This window comes from Tupaia chinensis, unplaced genomic scaffold (genome assembly GCF_000334495.1).
Source record: "Tupaia chinensis unplaced genomic scaffold, TupChi_1.0 Scaffold000303_1, whole genome shotgun sequence".
Lineage (NCBI taxonomy): Eukaryota > Metazoa > Chordata > Mammalia > Scandentia > Tupaiidae > Tupaia > Tupaia belangeri.
Window position 1 is genome coordinate 1,307,438 of NW_006159793.1, and position 22,060 is coordinate 1,329,497.

Below are 22,060 nucleotides of genomic sequence, written 5' to 3' on the forward strand. Positions count from 1 at the left end.
AGTACCTCATGCAAAAGTTTCACCTCACCACGCTGAAACTATGCTGTTTACTTGACCTTCCCAGGGACCAGGAGAATTTCCCAAACAGGCATTTCTGTAGACGTGACAGTGAAGTTCCCTTGGTTTAATCATTACACAAGAAAAGGAACCTGAAGGGACCTGTGTTAACTTGGGTTCATCTACTGTCTTCTCCCTGCTCTCACCTCACAAGGTAAGCAAATTGAAATGACGGATCTGCTTTGTGTTCCTCATTTCTGCCTTTTCAGTCTTTGTCTATAAAACCAACTTCTTTTGCTCGATGCATTGAGACACCTTTATTTTACAGTTTATTGACTTTTTTCTCCTATGAGAGAGAGAAACAGAGAGAGAGAAAGAATAGAGACACTTTCCCCACCCCACCCCACCTCACTCCCAAGGGGTCTACTCACCATGATCTACCCCAGACTTGGCCACTCTAGATTCCTGGCCATGTTCTCCTAGACCCCGTGAGCTCAGGGAGGTCCCAGTACAGGAACCCAGGTACGCTCCCTTGTGGGTCCGGTTGTGGGACTACTGCTCTACCTAACCTGACCCGGAAACACTATTTAATAAAATGAAGTGGTGCCTGATTCTAGAATTACAAAATAAAGCCAATTAAGACTTCTAAACTTGGGCTGGCCCTGTCACCTAGTGGTTAAGGGAGCCAGATCCCAGGGGGTCAGCATGTGGTCAACATGTGTTAAGGCACAGGACACTCCCACATGGCCAACCACGGTTCAAGTCCTGGACCTGGTGGCTTGCTTTCTCACTTTCTCTCTTTCTTTCCCTCTCTGTATCTCTCTCTCTGGCCAAATAATTAAAATAAATAAAAGAATAAGTAAAATTAGACAAATAATTTTTTTTTTTAAAGTGGGAGCCAGAGCCCACATGGCCAACTTAGGTTCAAATACCAGTCCCTGAAGCTTGAAAAATATGCTGGGCACATGTGTGTGCATTCCCCAAATCCTGACAGAATGGAGAAATGGAGAAACAGGGAATGTGGTGTGACTACATCCCATTGAGAGGTTCTTTCTCCCTCTCTCTATCTCTCTGGTGAGTAAATACACCTTATAACAATTGTTTGTTTTTTTTTTTGAGAGGTTTTTGCTATAGGGCACGTGCACTTGCCAGACAGAGAGAGACAGAGAGACAGAAAGTGAGAAATCACCCCTGGGGGGGATGGCCATGCTGCAATCCCTTCTCCTCCATTCTCCTCTTGGGATCTTGGGCACGCACACACATGTGCCTGGCGTGAGTTTTAAGCCACCGGGTCTGGGATGCAAACCGCGGTCGACTACATGGGAGTCCAGCGACATAGCCATTATGCTAACTGCTAGTCCCCACCTTATAACAATTTTTTAAAAAATCTCTAAACTAAATTGTAATGTTGTCTTTTGGTATAATAAACTTGTAAACATAAGTAAAATGTAGCCCTGAGTTGCATGAGGCGTTCTAGCAAGTTATCACACCTGAGGAGGGGGTTGTGCAAATCCCTGATTTGTAGCTGATTGGTCAGTCTAAGAGGTCCAGACTCACAGCTGACATCTGAAGTGGGGGCAGTCATGCGGAAATGGGCCTTCAGCTTGGACTGAGTTATACGGCACCCAGCTGATGACCACAGAGAATCAGAGAATCGTGGGAAAGAAAACCACACATATCTGGTGTCAGAAGAGTTCTGTGTGAAAGGGAAGGGAAATTGTGTGTGTGTGTGTGTGTGTGTGTGAACACATAAAGGGCCAAGAAAAAAACTGTTTTAAAGAGAAAAAAAGAACAAAAACACACACAATATATAGGGGGCCAGCTGGTGGTATGGTGGTTAAGGTGGCTGGATCCCACATGGCCAACAGCACGGTTTGAGTCCCTGACCCAGCACCTTGAAAGACATATGGGTGTTCCCAAAATCCAGAAAGGAAAACAGAGAGGGGATTGTGGCATGACCATCCTCCCTGGGGGATGGATAGGGTGCTCTCTCACTTTCTCTCTCTATCTCTCCCTGCCTGTCTCTCTCTGGCGAGCACACATGGCCTATAGCAAATTTAAAAAGAAGAAAAATATATATATATAGGACAGGAAAGGCTTAATGCTCTTCCTTGAGTTTATGATGCCTTCATGAAAAGAGACTTTGAAAACCCCAGTTTTCAAATTGCTCCTCTGTGTGATGGCCCAGAGGTGTCTGCACTAGGACAATGCACTTGAGGAAGATTGCAGAGAGGGCGGAGGTGCCTGGACTGTGGAACGTGTCCTAAGGGTGGGAGAATGCCTCACCTACTATGCTTGTGCTTTCTCAAGAAGATCAATATTTAAAAAGAGACCATTATTCCCTTAGGGTTAGTCCCGCTCAGACCTCTTAGAAGGCTTTGGTTTCCCTGGGGGTATGAGGACCTCAATCCAAAGACCTCCACTTAAGAGTACCATGATATGCACTGCACTGGCTATTTTTTTCACTAAATATTGTATCTTTTTCTTTTCTTTCTTTCTTTTTTTCTTTTTTTTTTTTTTTTTAGAGGTTTTTACTATAGGGCATGTGCACTCGCCAGAAAGACAGAGAGAGACAGAGAGACAGAAAGTGAGAAATCACCTCCCCCCAGGGGGGATGGCCACGCCGCAATCCCTTCTCCTCCATTCTCCTCTCAGGATCTTGGACACGCACGCACACGCGCCTGGCGTGAGTTTAAGCCATCAGGTCCAAAACTCAAACTGTGTCAACTACAAGGGAATCCAGCGACGTAGCCATTTCGCCATCTGCTGGTCCCAAATCTTTTATCTTTTATATTATATCATTTCTTTGTAAAGTCTGTATGATATTTGATTATATGAAAGTACCCTAACCTATTTAACCCGGTCCCTAACTAATGGTACTTAAGTTGTGATTACAAACAATGCTGCAATTAGAACATATGTTACTGCCGGATGGTTGTGTGCATTTGCCAGAGGGAGAGAGCGAGAAAGCAAGCAGCCTCTCGACAGGGAGTGGTCACACCATAATTCTTTTTTCTTGCATTCCCCCTTGCATCAGGATTTGTGCCATGTACACACATGCACCCAGAGTGTTTCTTAAAACCCCCCAGAGCTGGGATTTGAACTGTGGTCACCCATGTGGGATCCAGCTCCCAAAGCACTGCACTTAACCCCATGTACTATGGAGCTACCCAGGGCATTTACAAGGCACAGCCAAATTACCTTCCATGGATCCTGTGTCTATTTACATTCCCACGATGGTGAATGAGATTATCTGAGACTTTCTGTTTCCCCCTATTCTGCTCAACACAGAGGAGTGAAAAGATCAAATGTTTTTATCTTTGCCAGTAGGAGGGGTGAAAAATTATATCTCAGGCCAACTGGTGGCTGCTGGATCCACACGCCCAAGTGTGCAGTGCAAATCCTAGACCTGATGGCTAGAAAGACACATCAGATGTGTATGTGTGCGTACCCAAAATCCTAAAAGGAAGGAGAAATTGAGGAAAAGATATGGCAGGATGACCATTCCCCATGGGGGGGGGTGCTTTCTCATTCTGTCACCCTCTCCCCCTAGCATCTATCTCCAATGTGTGTATGCGCCTTCTGGCAAATTAAAAAAAATTTTTTTCTAATTAAGTCTCTATAGTTGAGTGACATGTAGCTATCACTCAAATTATAATTAGTAAAAGGCTTTTTATTTTACCAAAAACTCAAAAGTTACATCACTGTACCACCCAAATCCTAGATTTTATGATCAAAATACTTCAACTATGACGCTCTTTGTGTACAGGAAAATAAAACAGTAATACTGCCTTGTATTTTTAGAACTAAAATAAAGATGAAACGTATGTCATAACTCGTGAGGCTCGGTTTCATATTTTCATATGTTGGCAGCCTCCAAGGGGAAAGTGGCCCCGGCTCGCTGAGGACAGCGGAAGCTCTCAGTACAGCCCTTCATGGCCCGGGGCCTAAGAGGATTCCGGGTTGACTCCTGTCTGAACTCACATCACGATTTCCTTCCGCGTCTGCTCCAGCATCATGTACTGCGTCCACTCCTCGGGACTCTCGTATGTTTTAGACTGATCCACGATCTTTTGGAACATCGCCCTCTTCCTACAAAACACACCAGTTTATTCTAAGGAACAAATCTTAGAACATGTCAAGCTCTGGGCTTTTTATTTTATTTATTATTATCATAATTTTTATATTACATTGAATCACCTGAATCTTTGCAGCATATTTTCTTTTTCCAGCACGATTACCATGCATATCAGTCAAGACAAAGACATTACTATCCACATCATCATCATTAAATAGCTTTTCATCATTTTTTTCAGATTACTATTATTATTATTTATTCTCATTATTTTTTACAGTCAATCACTATACATCATTTGGCTTGTAAAAAGAATTTACCCAACATGAAATACTTCTCAGACCAGTCCAGCTGAGAATACCATACATGTTATCATCAACAGGTAATAAACCATTTCTTTTCCTTTTTTTTTTTTTTTTTTTTTTGGGGAGGGGTTTTTTTTGCTATAGGGCCCATGCGCTTGCCAGAAAGACAGAGAGAGACAGAGAGACAGAAAGCAATAAATCACCCCCCAGGGGGGTGGCCACACTGCAATCCCTTCTCCTCCATTCTCCTCTCAGGATCTTGGGCATGCACGCACACGCACCCAGTGTGAGTTTAAGCCACCGGGTCCAGGACTTGAACCGTGGTCGACTACATGGGAGTCCAGCGACATAGCCATTATGCTAACTGCTGGTCCCAGTAATAAACCATTTCTGTGTCCCACTAATGTCATGCCTTTCACTTGCTATCCTTCTCTATACTTTGGGCTTCCAACATGGGCTGTTTCAGATGGAGGCTTAATAAAGTGAGGTTCAGAGAACCAAAGCCTGAGAGTGAAGACCCAGGTTTCAACGCAGACTCTGCCACTGATTTGTCATCTAATCTTAGCAAACCTCTTGTCCTGGGTCTCAGTTTCCCAGCTGAGCAATGGCAGAAATAGTTCCTAACCACAGGGTTGTAGGGAGAGTTAATGTGCCCTTAGCACAGTGTCGAGTGGGCACCCCGTGCATACTGAACTCACCAGGACATTGTTATCATAAGCAGCTATTATTACAATGAGGAGAAATACCAACTTGAAATACAAGGCGAGGTCCGTGGCGATGATGGCAATGTCCATCATGTGGATCGCATGCTCATGCTGTCGGCGGCTGAGGTTTCGAAAGATATTCAAGTTCTAAGGAAAAAGCAGAGGCGAGGTGGGAGAGGTGATTGGGCAGTAAAGTCACTCAGCAACCAATGGGCAGCCCAGATGTTGGTAGGGGCAGGCCAGGCCAATGGAAAAGGTGCTGCCTAGGCCTGGGCACACTCAGACTGCTGCTGCTGCTGCTGCTGCTTCGTCGTCTTCTTCTTCCTTCTCTTCTCCTTCTTCTGCCTCCTCTTCCTCTCCTTTTTCTTTGTCATCTCACTGGCCCAGCAGGCGGTGAGGTTAAGGCAGCTAGATCCTACATTGTCAACTGCACATTTTGAGTTCCAGACCCAGTGGCTTGAAAAACATACCTGGCACATGTTCGTGCGTGCCCAAAATCCCAAAGGAATAAAGTAGAAGGGATTGTGATGGGCCATCTCCCTTGGGGGGGTGCTTTCTCACTTTCTCTTTCTCTATGTCTCTCTCTCTCTCTGTCTCTCTTTCTGCCAAGCACATGAGCCCCATAGCAAAACTTAAATTTAAAAAAAAAGAGAGAGAGAGATTTGTTGTGTCACTATGTTCCTGTTTCGGCCTCCCACGTAGCTGAGACTACAGTCATAGCCACTCTGCCCAGCTCCTTCAGACAGCATCTTGCTCTGATGCCCAGGCCAGCCTTGAGCTCATGATCCACCTGCCTCAATCTCCCAAGTCACTGAGATTACAGGGACATGTTATTGTACGCAGTCTTTAGCTTGGACTGGGGATTGAACCCTGGCCTCCCATGTGTTCTCAGACTATGGAGCACAGTGTCAGCAGTGTGCACCACCACACTGGGCCATGCTTAAGCTTCTTGATGGGGCTTTCCTGGCCCAGGTCCTCAGGCCAGTGCAGGGAACCCTCATCCTACCTCATCTCTGAGCAATGTTTTGCCAAACTCCAAGTGATGTCTTTCCAAGATGGAGGACCCATGGAGCTTGGCCAGTGGGTTCTGGGATCTGAATGAGGAAGAGAAAGAAAGATTTAAAGAGAAAATGAATGAATCCATATGGAATGACCAAGATGGAAGTTAAAGACATTATCCAGTTCCTGCCGCCTCCTACTTCTGCAGGCAGAGAGAATGAAGTTCAGGAATGAGCAAGGACTTGCACAAGATCATGCAGTGAGACTACAGAGAGTTCGCACTGAGTAGTCAGTCTCCTGACTCTAGTCTTTAGCTTCCTCTACAAGTGATTGAGCATCGTTTAGGTCATGAACTCTTCAGAGAATATGTTAATATATAATATGGAGGGGCTGGCAGGTGGTGGGGTGGTTAAGGGCACTGGACTCCCACATGACCAACCATGGTTTGAGTGCTGGACCTGGTGGCTTGCTTTCTCACTTTCTCTCTCTCTTTCTCATTCTGTCCCTCTCTAGTCAAATTAAAATAAATAAATAAAGTTAAATAAAATAATTATTAAAATGTATATATATATATCCCCCGAAAAAGGCATAAACACACACGATCACATGCAGTTTTAGAGATTCATGGATACCCTATAGCCAGCCATGGACATCGTCACCAGGCCATGCTTCAAAGATCACCAAGTCCCTGATCCTTCCTATTTAAGTCTTAGAGGAGGCTTTTGAATTCTCACAAGCAGTGTGTTTACTCATTTCTTTATGGAATCAATATTTGTTGAGTACTTGCTATGTGCCAGGGCTGGGCTCAGTACTTAGAGTCCCACAGCATAAAGGTAAATAGTCTCTAGTCTGAAGGCAGCATGGACATATTGAGAAGACTCAGAGAACCACGAATTCTAGTGCTCGTTAATGACTTACAGGCCTTGCACCCTGGTCAGAGCCTCAGTTTCCTCCTCTGAATTACAGAGCTAATACTAGTCCCTGCTCTGCTCAGCCCACAGGGTGGTCATGAGAATCCAACAAGACCATGGATGAACTGTGCTTCAGCGGCTGTCTGGAACATGCACTCTGAGAGGACAGGGGCTGTACCATGGTACCTCTTGGTGTAGCCTACCACATCATGTATTATGAGCATCATAAACACTAGGTGGGCAAACGAGCCATTATTGGTTCATTCTCTTGGTTCAAATTAGATCAGTGGGTAGAGCAGGACAGGTGGAGAATGAAGGAGTTTAATGTGTTAGTTTCTTCTTGCTGCTATGACAGTCAAAAACTTAGTGACTTAGAACAATAAAAAATGTATTATCTTATAGGTCTAGAGTTCAGAAGTCTAAAATGAGTCTGCAGGGCTACTTTCTTTGTGGAAGTTCTAGGAGAGAACATAGGCTTGCCTTTCCTAGCTTCTAGAAGTCACCTGTATTTCTTGCTCATAGCCCCTTCCTCCATCTTCAAAGCCAACAGGGTAACATCTTCTCTCCTCTCTGACCTCAGCCTCCCTCTTATAAGGAACCTTCAGATGACACGGGGCCCACCTGAATAATCCCTCTATTCAAGAACCTTAATGTGACCACATCTTCAAGGTGCCCTTTGAGTGTAAGCATACTCCCAGACTCTGGGGGCTGAGAGGCAGACATCTTCCAGGGCTCATTATTCCAGCTACCTCATATTCTATTATTCTATCTACCTCAGGAGTGGACCTGGCCCCCAAGGGCAGAGGAAATGGGAAACTGGACAGTGGGGCTTCCTCTTAGTCTGTGATTGTGTCTGGGGGCCCTGAAGAACTAAAGAGTGAGCTCCACCAGTGAGGGCTGACTCACTTCATCTGGTAGAGGTTGTTGGTGCCTCTGTGGTCAATGTCATGGCAGAAGGCAGCTGTGACCATGGCCAGGGCCTCCAGGTCCGTGAAGTATCGTTTCAGCTTTCCAGTCTAGAAGGGCAATCAGAGGTACAAATCACTCCTTGTGTGTGTGTGTTTGGGGGGGGGAGGGAAAGGGGAAGGCAGGGCGGGGGAAGAAACAGAGCCAAGATGGCAGGTGTGAGGAAGGAGGCCCACTAGCTCCAGTTCTGTTAAGGGGCGAGTCACTGAAGTGGAATTTATTAATTTCATATTTCTCTGCATCTGGCAGCTCTTGTTGCTGTATAAGAAACAGAACCAAGTGATTAGGGAACATGAAGTATTCCTCAATCACCTCCCTCTCAAACCCTGTCCCCATCCCAGGGAAGATCAGAGCAGAAAATGAAAATGCGGGTCTAATCTTGGCTCTGTTCCTGGCTCCATAGGCCAACCAGAGGTTTAGCTGGGGCTGAGGAGGTTTCCGGGATGTGGGACTCTCAATACTAGAACTGGGATAGTCTTAGGCAAACAAGGAAACTGGTCTTCCTATTCTAGGCAATCCTATCTGGTCTCATCCCCCTCTGGGCCTCAGAGTCCCAACTTGCACACTAGGAGTGGAGAGAATTGGACTATATTTTTGAGAAGTTTATAGTCATCAGGTTTTAGGATTTGGAGTGTTTGAACATGGTCAGACTGGTAAAGCAAACCTTCCAAACCTGGTCTACCAGTTTAAACACAGCCCAGAGGAATCTTTCCCCTGAGACTCCCTTAAGTAATTAACTCCTTGTTCATGCCAGTGTTGAAGTGAAGGGTGGGGAGGAGCTGAGAGTTAAGGCTGAGACCAGAGAGCTAAGGCTGAGACCCTAAGAAATAAGCCAAATCTCAGGGTTCTGCTTGTCACCAGCTATGGTGGCCTGCTGAATACCTGCCTCCCGATTCCAGCACCTACTCTGGCCTGACCATAGGGACATAAGAATGAGGAAGTTAAGCAAGAGCAGAAAATTGAGTCATGGCCTCAATGGGGCACTTGTTTAAAATGAAATGTAAAGAGCTCAAATCTCTCTGAGCCAAAACTATTAACATAAAAGCACAGAAGTATGTCCGTCCAAGGATTTCCTAGTACTGTCGTAATAGTGAAAGATGGAGAACATCCTCCACACCCAACCAAGGAAGAAACTGGTATATGGAAGCAACGGAATACTCTGCCACGATAACCTTAGAGCTTAGATGGACCTTGGAAATGGGATGCTTCCATTTATGTGAGTTACATAGACTAGTTGAATTCACAGAGACAGAAATTAGAATATAGTTCCCAGAGATGGAGTTCTTGTTTAACGGGTATGGAGTTTCCTTTTAAGATAAGGAATAAGTTCTAGAGATAGAGAGTGGGAATGTCTGCACAACAAGGTGAATGTACTTAATGCCACTGAATTGTACATGCAAAAATGGTTTAAAAAGTACATTTTTTGTGAGATATATTTAATAGAAGAATGTGGTTTATTGAGTTACCTGTTTTCAAATGGTACAAGCATATCATAGAATATTATTCCATCGGTCATAAACAAGATACACTGTGTGTATGTGTCTATATCCAGGTATGTGCACAAATAAGTCTCTACGTTACAAAAAGAAAATTTGGAAGGAGCTTGGCAGTGGTTACCTCCAGGTAACCAGACTGGGCTTGAAGAAGGATTGCAGCTTTCTCTCACTTTTTATTGTATGTGCCTCTCTCTCTATTCTTGGAATTCTTTTATACTAAGCATGTACTACTTTTGCATAATTCTTTTTTAAAAAAATATTTTATTTAACTTTATTTATTTATTTATTTTTATTTGACCAGAGAGGAACAGCATGAGAGAGAGAGCAAGAGAGTGCCAGAGAGAAATTGAGAAAGCAAGCTGCCAGGTCTGGAACTGGAACCACAGTTGGCCATGTGGGAGTCCAGCACCCTTAATCACCATGCCACCTGCTGGCCCCTTTTGTATAATTCTTAAAAGCCAATCAACAGAAAGAAGAACAATGCCATGGCTGCCATTGGAGTCTGCATGAAGTCATCCAGTGTGACCAGAGCCCACTGCCAACGTGGTCCTGCCCACCCCGAGCCTCCAACGCCCCACAGGCCCAGCCTACCACCAGCAAAGAGAACATGGTCTGTCCCACGTTGAAGCCATGCCGCCAGTTGTGGTAGGTGATCTTGCGGTAGCCCTTACTCAAGGAGTACATGAACCGCACCAGGGCCTGTGAACACATGCACACCAATGGAGTAGCTCACACCTGGCCAAGGGCACAGGGTCCACCCTCCTGAGGCCCGAGACCCTCCAGCCCCATCACTAGACCAGAAGGTAGGAACCAGCAACAGGTGCCGTCATGCTGTATAATACAAACACGTTGCAAACAGGTAAATACTATGAAAATGGGTAGTGTTGTTAGGGAAAAGGGTGGGTGGGTGTCACTCCTCTGAGCTCCATCAGTGATTTCCAAACTGAACTGAAGAGCTGGCACCCTGGGAGAAGCTGATGGAGGCTTTCTAGGAGAGAGTCTAGGAAAACAAAAGGGTTCTTTTAATCCAGTGGTTCTCAAACTTGAGTGTGCTTCAGAATCTCTTGGAGAGCTTATTGAAACAGAGTGTCTGATTGATTAGAGGGGAGAGTGTATGTGTGTGTGTGTGGGGGGGGAGAGGACGAGAGAAGAGAGAGGGAGAGGGCGAGAGAGAGAGAGCTTGCAATTCTGATAATCTCAGGTAGTGTCAATGTGGTCTGGGATGACACTTTGAGAACCACTGCTTTTTTTTTTTTGGAGAGGTGTTTTTGCTATAAAGCACATGAGCTCGCCAGAGAGACGGAAAAAAGCACATGAGCTCGCCAGAGAGACGGAAAGCGAGAAATCACCCCCCAAGGGGGATGGCCACGCCACAATCCCTTCTCCTCCATTCTCCTCTCAGGGTCTTGGGCACGCACGCACATGTGCCTGGCTTGCATTTAAGACACTGGGTCTGGGACTCAAACCGTGGTCGACTACTTGGGAGTCCAGCGACATAGCCATTATGCTAACTGCTGGTCCCCCAGAACCACTGTTTTAATCAAGCAGGTCTGGGAAATTCCGTGCACTGTACAACCCACACACACCCTCCCCGCCTGTCTCGCATCCCCCCTAGATTCACAGCACACCTTAGTAAGGAACCCGACAGGGACAGAACCCCTTTAAAACTGATTTGACCCACACTTCCCACCCTCATTTGACCAGAGTCCTTTTTGGCTTCATACCTATTCACAGCCTTCCGAACAAAGTGCTTTGGAACCCACTGCAAAAGGCCAAAGCCCCCACAACACCCCAGTTCAGAGGAATATGTGTCTCTTCTGATGCATGACTCATCTGACTAACGCCTGGATCGCAAACACTGATGGTACTGTCTTCTTAAGGTACTCATTGAGTTGTTCCGTTTATTTTAAGCAAGAAAAAGTGAAAAAAGAACACAAAAGGTGTTTGCTTTGACCTCACCTCTTGTGGAATGTGAAATTTATCCACCACTTTGAGCTCATAATACATCTGTATCCCACATTTCACCAGCTCCAGTTCCGTTAGGGGCAAGTCACTGAAGTGGAATTTGTTAATCTCATATTGCTCTGCATCTGGCAGCTCTTGTCGCTGTGTAAGGAACAGAGTCAAGTGATTAGAGGACATGAAGTGTTCCTCAATCGCCTCCCTCCCAAACCCTGTCCCCATCCCAGGGACGATCGGAGCCGAGTGACGGGAGCGTGCTTTGCGGTGAGATGCCCTGCACTCTCAAGAGTGCCCTGGGCTGGCAGACATCTGGGCCAGAGCTGCTCAGGTGTAGCTCACCAGGATCTCAGACAGCTCCTCTTCCTCACAGTCCCAAGGCTCCTTCCCATATACCTCTCTGGTTTTCTGCCATGACCCAAAACAGCAGAGAGAGAGAGGAAAAGCAAAAATGTTACTACAGCAAAGGCCTAAATATCCCTTCATATTTTCATTTCCATGTTTCTCCTTCCCCCAAAGTCCTTGCAATAGAACCACCAACCCCAGGCTGGCATTCCACATTCATTGATGAGCAAATTCAAAGTCATGGGCTTTGAAGCCACAGACCCCCTGCAACCAAACGGAAGCTCTGCCACTCACTAGCAGTGTTATTTAATGTCTTTGAGCTCGGTTTCCGTGTCTGTGGAGTGGGGATAATAAACGTACTTAACTGGTGAATTAAAATTTGATCTTGCAAAAATAATTTTTCTATAGCATGTTATAGAACTAAATTAAATAATGCAGGTAAAGCTCTCAGCTCGGGGCTTGACGTGCAGTAAAATAATGTTATGGATGTTTGTATTGTTGTTCTTACTGACTGGGAGTAAGGAGCCTCTGGCCATGGACCTGGTTCTTCCTCTCATTTACTGACTTGAGGCAAGCTCCTTGTCTCTCTGGGCCTGTTTCTCCAAGGCCCATGGTTGGGGCGCCTGGACCCAGTTACTTGTTTCTGACTTCTTGACCCAGAGAAAAATCCGGCTCATGGGGGCTCTGCTCCAATAAGGGCTCTATACCCATGATTTGGCTGGATTTATGCCCCAAGTCAAGCAAATCATGAAGCAATTCACCCAAACTGGATGTTTTTCCTCCGAATTCACTAGTTATTGGGATGAGATTGTCAAATTGGTCATGGTACCGACACTGGGCTGTGTCATTATATTTGTGAGGCCTAGAAACCAAAATTGTTGGATTTTAGCTGAACATTATATCCCATGTCATCTGGCCAATTCAGTTTACTTCTAAAATCTCAGTCTCTTTGGGATCAAAACCCCAGGAATAATGGATCATTGATTCTTATATACTTTAAAATAAATTTCTAGTACACACTTCCTACCCCACCAGAGTTAGCTCTATAGCCTAGCGGTTAAGGGAGACCATTCACCAGCTGGGTTATCTGGGGACACGTTTCTTGTCCCTCCTGGCTTTCAGTTTGTTTATCTCTACAATGAGGATAGAAATCCTTACTCTGGAGGAACAGCAGTTGGCATAATGGCTATGTTGTTGGACTTCCATGTAGTTGACCGCTGTTCAAGTCCCGATCCCAGTGGCTTAAACTCATGTCGGGTGCATGTGTGTGCGTGCCCACCCAAGATCCCAAGAGGAGAATGGAAGAAAAGGGATTGCGGCGTGGCCATCCTGGGGTGATTTCTCACTTTCTATCTCTCTATCTTTCTGGCGAGTGCATGTGCCCTATAGCAAAAGTCTCTCAAAAAAAAAAAAAAAAAAAAGAAAAGAAAAAAAAGAAATCCTTACTCTGTCTACCTAAGAGGTATAATGCTCAAGAGTAACCTGCAAGATCAGAAGTCTACATTCCCCTTGTGAACATGAAACCGCATGAGTACTCCCTACTTCTGAACTAGGTTGCTCCCAAACCCTTCTGTGATTTACTTGGTCTTTTAAGTAGCTGACCCCACCCGAAGCAGCCTCTGAGAAGCTGACCGTTGTCCTGCGGTCACATCAGATACAGCTTCCTCTCAGAGTTGAGATTAGGGATAACCCTGTCCGCGATGCTAAGTCTGCCGTGATCACAGTGAAAGACGGAGTTTCTGGAGCTGCCAAGCCAGGGTCAGGCCCCATGACTAAGGTGACCCTGCAAGGTACAGCTGTCCCCAGGCCACACAGTACAGTCATCATGCACCACTCTGCCACCCAACCACCCATCCATCCACTCATTCATTCTACTTCGAGGGCCACAATATCTTCGCACCAGGCAGGAGTGACACGGCAGTGAGCAGCCACACCCAGGCTGTTCCTTCCTGGAGCGTGAGGTCTCACCTCAGTTTGCCCGCATCTCCAAGGCGCAGTCTCTGCTAGAGTAGAAACAAGTAAAGAGCATTACGCACCAGGATTTTCTGAATTTCTTCATTGTCGCACTTCACATGATATTTCACTATGTCTTGGAAAATATCCTTCCTGTTTTCAAGTCTGTTCATTGACTCATAGGTGTCAGAATTTAAGAGAGACCAACCCAGGAATTGAGTCAAAGACTGAAAAGAAAAGAAAAAGAAAGAAGAAAGAAAGAGAGGAAGGAAGAATCAGAGACAAAACACCCAGATATGATCTTAACTCTACCTTAGGGCTAAACCTAAACCTCCATTTTCCCAGTTATAAAATGGATTTGCTAAGCCATGTGCTGTCCACCTCACAGAGATGCTGCAAGGATAAGATAAAATAATGGAGCCAACAGGTGGCGTGGTGATGAAGGCAGCTGGATTCTACATGACCAACTCAGCAGTTCGAGTCCTGGACCCAGTGCCTTGAAAAACACACTAGGAGCATACACATGTGTGCCCAGAATCCCAAGAGGAGAATGGATTGTGGTGTGGTCATTCCCCCCGGAGGGTGCGGGCAGGTGCTTTCTTGCTTTCCCTTCACCTCTTTCTCTCTCTGATAAGTGTATATGCCCTATAGGAAAATTTAAAAAAAAAAAAAAAAAGAGAGAGAGAGAAAGATAAAATACAGATGTGAACACACTTTAAATAAAGCACTATTACACATAAAGCAAAGTATTATCCTTCTGCATAACAACTTTACACAACGGGAACGCATTTTGTGTATGTGCATACGGGGGGTACAGAAAGAACTCTCTGTACTTTCTGCTCCATTTTTCTGTAAACTTTAAATTGCTTTACAAAATAGTTTCTTGATTCAACTTTTAAAAAATTAAATGTGGGACAGCCAGCAGGTGATGTGCTGGTTGAGGCACTAGAATCCCACATGACTGACCATGGTTCAAGTCCTGAACCTGGCAGCTGGCTTTCTCACTTTTCTTCTCTCTGGTCAGTTTTTTTTTTATTTAAAAATAATAAATAAGTAAATTTTTTTTTTAAAGAAAGAAATGTAGATCCTTCTGACAACACATTGTTAAGGCAGAGTTGGGACTGTACCAGACCAGGTGAGCTTCTGACCCTTCCACATGGTAGGGCAGCAGCTGATGCCAGGGCCCACCATGCATCTCTGGGGGCCAAGCCCAGCAGTGGGGTGCTTCTTAGTGCCAACAGCAAAAGATTCCCTAATAACTATACCTCCATGAGGGTCTCATCCATTTCATCAAAGGGCTTCCCATCTTTCCGATTGTAAAATGTCGCAACCCCAACAATTTCTTCCTTCTTGTTCACAATTGGCATAGAAAGAACATTTCTAATCATCCATCCAGATTCATCCAGAGGCTCTCTCTACAAGAGAAGAGCCAGGTTAGGGTTCCTTGGGGACCAGGCTGCAGAGGAGACAGATGGGTTTCATGCTGCTTTGTGACCCTGACTATCTGAGAGGGGTTGGCAAGAGGATGGAGCTGGTTGGTTTTAGTCCCAACAAACACATGAGTAAAGAGTTCATCTGGTTAGAGTCCCTTAAGTCAGATAGCCATGTTGTATTTGTCCCTAATGTCAGGGTGGGTGTGTGCCAGGCCATGTGTTAAGTGCTGGGGCCACAACATTGTGCAGGGACAGCCCAGGAAGATAGAGTTTCCCTTGCAGATAGGGGAGCCAACTTCAGGGGACTGGCCTAAAAGGGGGTGCTGGTGAGTCTCTTAACTTTGCATTAATCAACTAAAAATGCCCTGCACTTTTTATCTCTTGGCCTGACTTTCTGTGCTACCTTTGGGATATTGCTTTTAGCTCTTTAGGCCTCAATATTCTCATCTATACATGGGCAAGAGTCTGTATCTCACTGAATAATCAACGTTCTTACGAGATGCCTTTGGTGAGTCATCTTCCATCTGTCTAAGCCTCATTTTCATCATTTATGGAATAAATGGTGATAACTATACTAATTTCTAGATCCTTCTGAGCAAGCAGTTGCCAAACATTTATAATATACAAGAAACTAAGCTAGAATCCGGGAGGACCCAAGCAAATAAGACCCAGATCTTGGCCTCAGGTTGCTCATAGTTTGAAAGGTTAACCAGCAATTACACTGCAGTGTGGAAAGTTCTCTAAGAGTTATCTTTCATGGTACTGTGGGAGCCAGAGGAGAGAAAAAAGTCAAGGAAGGCTTCCTGGAGTAGATGAGTTTTCCAATTCTGAAGTTCCAAGATTCTTAAGGTGGTGAGATGATATTCATTATTATTTAAATAACACTAGAAAGTGAGACAGCTGTGTCTTCCCACCTGAGGGGAGACGGTCTCCGTAGGGATGCAGAATATACCCCAAGAACACAACATGCCTTTCCTCCAACTCCCTAACTTTTGGGGAATCTCTTCCCTCTGAAGGTCATGATAATTCATGGAAAGCGAAATGGGTCACCATTAAGGCTTTTTAAACAAGGAAGTTATTTGATATTTTTTATTTAATTTTTTTAATCACCCAGGCTATTTTGTGGAAGATGAGTTGTGGGGGAAGACTAGACTCTAAAAATAAGATTAAATTTCTTTGACTAATGTGGTTAAACTGGAATCAACTGGATGACATGGGGAAAGACCATGTTATATTGTGGTTATGATCAGGTTAGCAATTCTCAGCAACTCTTTAGCTTTGTCACATTGATGTGGTTACGGTCACAATATATAAAACGCAATTTTAATTTTAAAAGCAGATTCACTGTAAACTCTTTGATAAAGTCCATGAAAGAGTTAAAAAATTACTGATTTTCGGCTCATTAGGGGTGTCGCCTGACTGATCCTGATGGTCAGGGCTCACGAAGGGACCAAGATGCCTTTGGCTAGAGATTTACTGCATCCATCCTTGGAAGAGGAAAAGAACAAACATAAAAATCAGCGGCTAGTTCAAAGTCCAAATTCTTACTTCATGGATGTAAAATGTCCAGGCTGCTATAAGATCACTACGGTCTTCGGTCATGCTCAGACAGTGGTTCTGTGGCGGGTGTTCACCAGTGCTGTGCCAGCCAACCTGGGGAAACGCCAGACTCACAGAAGGTTGTTCATTTAGAAGAAAGCAATACTAATGATGTACGCAACTTGCTAAATGTGTTGTTTCCTCACGGAAAGCCTTATCATAAGTTCAGTAATTCTAGTTAATCTGCCAAGATAATGTGATTATGTTTGATTTTGTAAGCTATACAGCAATGATCTCCTATTTTGGTGTCAGTTTTTCAATAAAGCTTTGATTATGAGGAAAAAAAATTACCGATTTTCCCAATATTCATTTCTAGTATTTTCTTAATTATTTCCTAATTGCTAGTGATTTGTTTTTCTTATAGCTAGTATTCTAAACCCCTAAAATATGGACAGAGCACCTAGAACTGAGGATTTCAACAAGGATGAGACCAGCCCTTGACCAAGGAAAGCCAGTGTTTTACTGAGAGAACTCAGTGTAAAACATAAGTTAAGCATAATAAAAGATGAAGTAGGGAAAAATGTGGTAAGAGGCAAACTCCTTGGTATGCACTTCCAGTCCTGCACGGCCTGCCCAGGTCTGCTTCTCTAGAATCTTCTCCTTCCATTCACCTTTTCAGTCTCTTACTCAGATGTGTTAGTTACTCTAGATCCTTCCAGGAAGCTGTCTCTTTTCTCAGTCTCTCCCCTCTCTTTATTGTCCAAACACAATTTCCTCACAGACACATTTCCTTGATTCCTCCCAGAATGAATCAGCTCCCCACACTAGAGATGCCCTCCTCCATCCTCCTGCCCCTCCCCTGAACACCACCACCTTGTGTGTCTCTCTCCCCATACAATCCGGAGCCCAGAGGGCCTGTCTGGTCCACCTTTGTAGCCAGTGTAACAGTGTGCCGATGCCTGGCACAGAGGATGTCTTCCAGAAACATTTGTGGAAAAGGAGGGGAAAAGGACAAACAAAATCAAATGGGATACTAAGCAGTATCCCATGAAAATTCCAAGGAAAGAGACTTTTCTTCTGGAAAATCTGAATAAAACTTGGCCAAGTGGTAGATTTTGAAGTTAGTGTTGAAGTGCAGAGGTGACGTGGGCAGGAGGCCATGGTCAAGGAGGGAACAGCATAAGCAAAAGTCCCAAGGCCAGAAAACAAAGGGTATGAATGTTAAAACTGAAGGGGCTGGGCCAGCAGGTGGCCTGGTAGTTGAGGCTTTGGAACGCACATGGCCAACTCCACAGTTCGAGTCTTGGACCCAGTGGCCTGAAAAACATGCCAGACGAGTGTGTGTTCCCAAATCCCAAGAGGATACTGGAGAAGAAGGGATTGCGGTATGGCCATCCCTTCTGGGAGTTGGGGAGATTTTTCATTCTCTCTCTTTCTCTCTCTTGCACAAGCACACATGCCCTATGGGGGGAAAAAATCTAAAAATAAAAAGCAGAAGGGGCTTGGAAATTACCCAGTAACTCCCTTCCCACTTCCATTAGCATGTGAATTTTCCCTACTCGTGTGTCCACTTTATTGAGACTACTTCTCAATAGAGTAGGTGGATTCTAATGTATTTCTAATGTTCTTGGAGGAAAAAAAAAATCATGTGACTACCAGAGCAAATAAAAATTAATTTACCTGAAATGCAAAAAAGTCCTCTGCAGGTGCGTTCATGATGTTGCAAATCTGAAAGCCACGAAGGGGAATGAGGTTGATGATCAGATCTGACAGTCGCCAGTGAAGCACTGCAGGCTGTTTCGAAACAGGGTGTCCTTGCCCGAGGCATTCGCATTCTTTCATCAGGTTGACATACTCAAGATGGTTTTAAATTATTAACCGAGGCTACTGCAGACAACCATCATCTTAAACCATTGCTTCTTACTGCACACTCTACTGCCAAGCTATTTCTAAGTTGCGAAGAAGTTAAGACAGAAACTTGCCACTATTAATAGCTATACATGATCCCCATTTAGTTGTTCTTTTGTTTAGTGTTCAGGTTATCTCCAGGTTTATTTTTTAATTATTACTAATATAAACAATGCTACTCCAAACTCCATCTTTGACTCAATTTGAGGTTCTATTTTTGTCTGCTTTGGCAGGAAGGAGTTGTTCCTTGGGGTCTAAACTCCAAAGTAGAATGAAGTATGAAAGGTGTTGGAGCTCTGGTTCTATATTTTTAGATTCCTCTCCTGAAAATAGGACCAGGTTAGCCCACTCTACAAGGGATCACATGGCACGTATCTGATTCCTCTGACTCTTCTCACACCACGGCCCTTGCACCTGCCTGAGGACCGCCCACTCACTGTACTGTCCTCTGGGCTTTTTTTGGACCAGTTCCATCAAGTACCATCATCCTCTCCTAATCTCCAGTCTCTCTAGGGGCTCTTTCTCCTCAGCCTGTGAGCATTGCTTGAATCTGTCCCATCCTTGAAAATAAAATATTTTCTTTACTGGGCTAGCAGATGGCTGGTAATGGTTATGTTACTGGACTTCCATGTAGTTGACCGAGGTTCAAGTTCCGAACCTGACGGCTTAAAACTCATGCGTGGGACATGTGCATGTGTGCCCAAGATCCCAAGAGGAGAATGGAGAAGAAGGGATTGCAGCATGGCCATGCCCCCAGGGAGTGATTTCTCACTGTCTATCTCTATCTCCCGCTGTCTCTCAGGCAAGTACATGCACCCTATAGCAAAAATCTCTCTTAAAAATTTTTTTGGGTAATCAGCAAATGGTGTAATGGTTGCATTGCTGGATTTCCACGGAGTCGACCATGGCTCGAGTCCCAGACCTGGTGACTTAAAACTCAGGCTGGACGCGCATATGCATGTGTGTCCAAGATTCCAAGAGGAGAATGGAGGAGAAGGGATTAGGGCTTGGTCATTCCCCCGGGGGGTGATTTAGCTCTTTCTGTCTTTCTGTCTTGCCTGAGAACACATGTGCCTATAGCAAAAATACCTCTTAAAAAATTAAAGTGTTCTTTATGTGACATAGTCCCCAAAGCAACCATCCGGGCATCTTCCTCTCTGCTTTCACATACTCTGCCTTCTTGTTACCTGACCATTTCTTACAGACCACGTGTTGGCTTCTGCCTCCACCTTGCCACCAAATGTGACTTTATCAGGGCCACCTCTTAATCGCCAAACTCAGTGAGGGTTTTTAGTTTTCATCTTACCAGACCACTTTGCTGCCTTTGGTGGTCTCTCTCCTCCCTGAAATTTCCTACTTCCTTGTTTTCCATGACATGCTCCTCCCCTGGGTTCCCAAACTCTAACCCTAACCCTCTGAAGCCTGCTTCTGTTTCTTTTTCACACACTCCTCCTTCTCCATCTGCTCTCTAAATATGGGCACCCTGGGTCCTCTGCCCCTTTGTTCTCCCTGGGAGTCTTCATCCACACTCACTGTTTCCAGTGTCATCCATTCCTAATCTCTTCCAGTGCTCGGTCTCCATTTCTCCTCTCTCTCCACAGTACTGGCATCATCTCAGCTACCTGCACATTCGCTCCGGAAAGGGGTCTCAGTCCCACCTTGTCTGACACGACTTCACCATCTTACTTCTAAACTTGACAGCAGCACTATCCGTCCAGCCTCAGAGCCTGAAGCGAGCTTCGACCCTTCTCTGTTCCTCTCTGAGAAGTCCTGCACATGTTACTCTCTCAAACTTAGCTCTGACCTCCTTATCCCCTTCTCTCCACCTCGTCTCTGTCGGAGTGGTGCTAAATGAGTAAACTTATTTAGTGCCTGACTTATCAGAAGCCTTCAGTGGCTGTTTGTGATAATGATAGTATTTTTTATTGTGTTTGTCTTTGTTAAGATTCTCATCGCTTGGGACCAGCAGATGGCGTTGTGGTTCCGTCACCAGACTCCTACATGCCCAGTTGCTGTTTGAATCCCGGACCCAGTGGCTTGAAACTCATGCTGGGACGTATGTGTGTGCATGCCCAAGATCCCAGGAGGAGAATGGAAGAGTAGGGATTGCGGTGTAGCCATCCACCCTTGGGGGAGAGGGTGATTTCTCACTTTCCCTCTCACTATCTCTGTCTCTCTGTCTCTGTCTCCACCCACCCCCACCCCCCAGTGAGTACATGTGCCTAAGGCAAATGAATAATGCCCTGACCACTCTCTCCAGCCCTGGCCCTTCAAATCCATTTTCAATAGAGTTTCCAGAGTTATCTTTCTATAATGAAAATCGACTATGCTGATCTTAAAACCCATCACCTGAGGGCCAGCAAATGGCATGGTGGTTAATGCACTAGACTCCCACATGACTAATTGCAGTTCAAGTCCCAGACCTGGAGGCTTGAAAATCACGCTGGGCACATGTGCATGTGTGCCCAAAATCCCAAGAGGAGAATGGAGAAGGGATTGCAGCATGGCTGTCTCCCCTGGGGGTGATCTTTCACTTTTCCTCTCACTGTCTCTGGTAAGCCCACACATCCTATGGCAAAAGTCTAAAACAAACACCATTACCTACAGATTAATCCCACACCCTTGATGTGGCGTCCAAGGCCTACTGTGACCTGACCCCCTCCTCCCTCTCTTGTCGCCTCATACCCCACAGTCCAGCAGCACTGAGCTGCACAGAGCACAGCACGCCAACTCTGGGCCCATGTTGTTTGCCGTGTTGATCCTTCCACCTGCAATCCTCTTTCCTGCCCCCTCCTGCTTAAGACCAATTTATTGTAAAACTTAACTCAGACCAACACACTCTAGGACATAAAGGCTAGTTTAGATGCTCCCAACTCTGCATGCCCAGAATATGCCATGTATATCTCTACCACGTCCTTATCATCTTATAGTGCAAGTACCTGTTAATACGAAAGTGTCCCCACGTAATTATGTGCCTCAGAGCGGAGGCCGGGTCTGATTCATCTTTGTATCCCTAGAGCGATCACAGTGCTGGGCACACAGAAACTGTTCAGGAAGGGCCTGCAGGCAGAGTTTCGGTCCAGGCACTGGATTTCTACATGGCTGACCAGGGATTGAGTCCTGGACCCAGCAACTTGAAAATCACCCCAGGCACAAGTGTGTGCCAAAGATCTTGAAAGGACAATGGAGGAGAAGAAACTGAATCATGGCCACCCCCGGAGGGGGTGTAATTTCTCACTTTTCCTCTCTCATGGGAGGAATACAACCCCCGGGGAAAAAAAAAAAAAAAAAAAAAAAAAAAAAAAAAAAAAAAAGAAAGAAAGAAAGAAAAGAAAATACTCGATAAACAAACACCCTGAAAACCCTGCTATGCATTGTGTAGCATGTACTGAGGGAAATACAGAGGTGACCAGGCTCTGATATGGGGATGCCATACAGCTAACAGACATGACCTGATCTCGGGCACGGGG

General features: G+C 45.2%; 1 protein-coding gene and 1 pseudogene across 1 annotated transcript in view; one reads left to right on the forward strand and one right to left on the reverse strand.

The window, feature by feature from the left end:
* PDE6A (phosphodiesterase 6A) overlaps positions 1-22,060 on the reverse strand; it is an 81,368-nt gene that overhangs the window by 22,524 nt on the left and 36,784 nt on the right. The window contains exons 8-17 of the mRNA XM_006150879.3: positions 18,363-18,410; positions 14,976-15,125; positions 13,794-13,937; positions 11,755-11,820; positions 11,413-11,559; positions 10,045-10,152; positions 7,898-8,007; positions 6,088-6,175; positions 5,128-5,228; positions 3,982-4,089 (exon numbers count right to left, since the gene is read on the reverse strand). Coding sequence (XP_006150941.1) covers positions 3,982-4,089; positions 5,128-5,228; positions 6,088-6,175; positions 7,898-8,007; positions 10,045-10,152; positions 11,413-11,559; positions 11,755-11,820; positions 13,794-13,937; positions 14,976-15,125; positions 18,363-18,410 — 1,070 coding nt within the window. The remainder of the gene's footprint in view (positions 1-3,981; positions 4,090-5,127; positions 5,229-6,087; positions 6,176-7,897; positions 8,008-10,044; positions 10,153-11,412; positions 11,560-11,754; positions 11,821-13,793; positions 13,938-14,975; positions 15,126-18,362; positions 18,411-22,060) is intronic.
* On the forward strand, positions 15,110-16,951 carry LOC114008198 (40S ribosomal protein S27-like pseudogene; annotated as a pseudogene).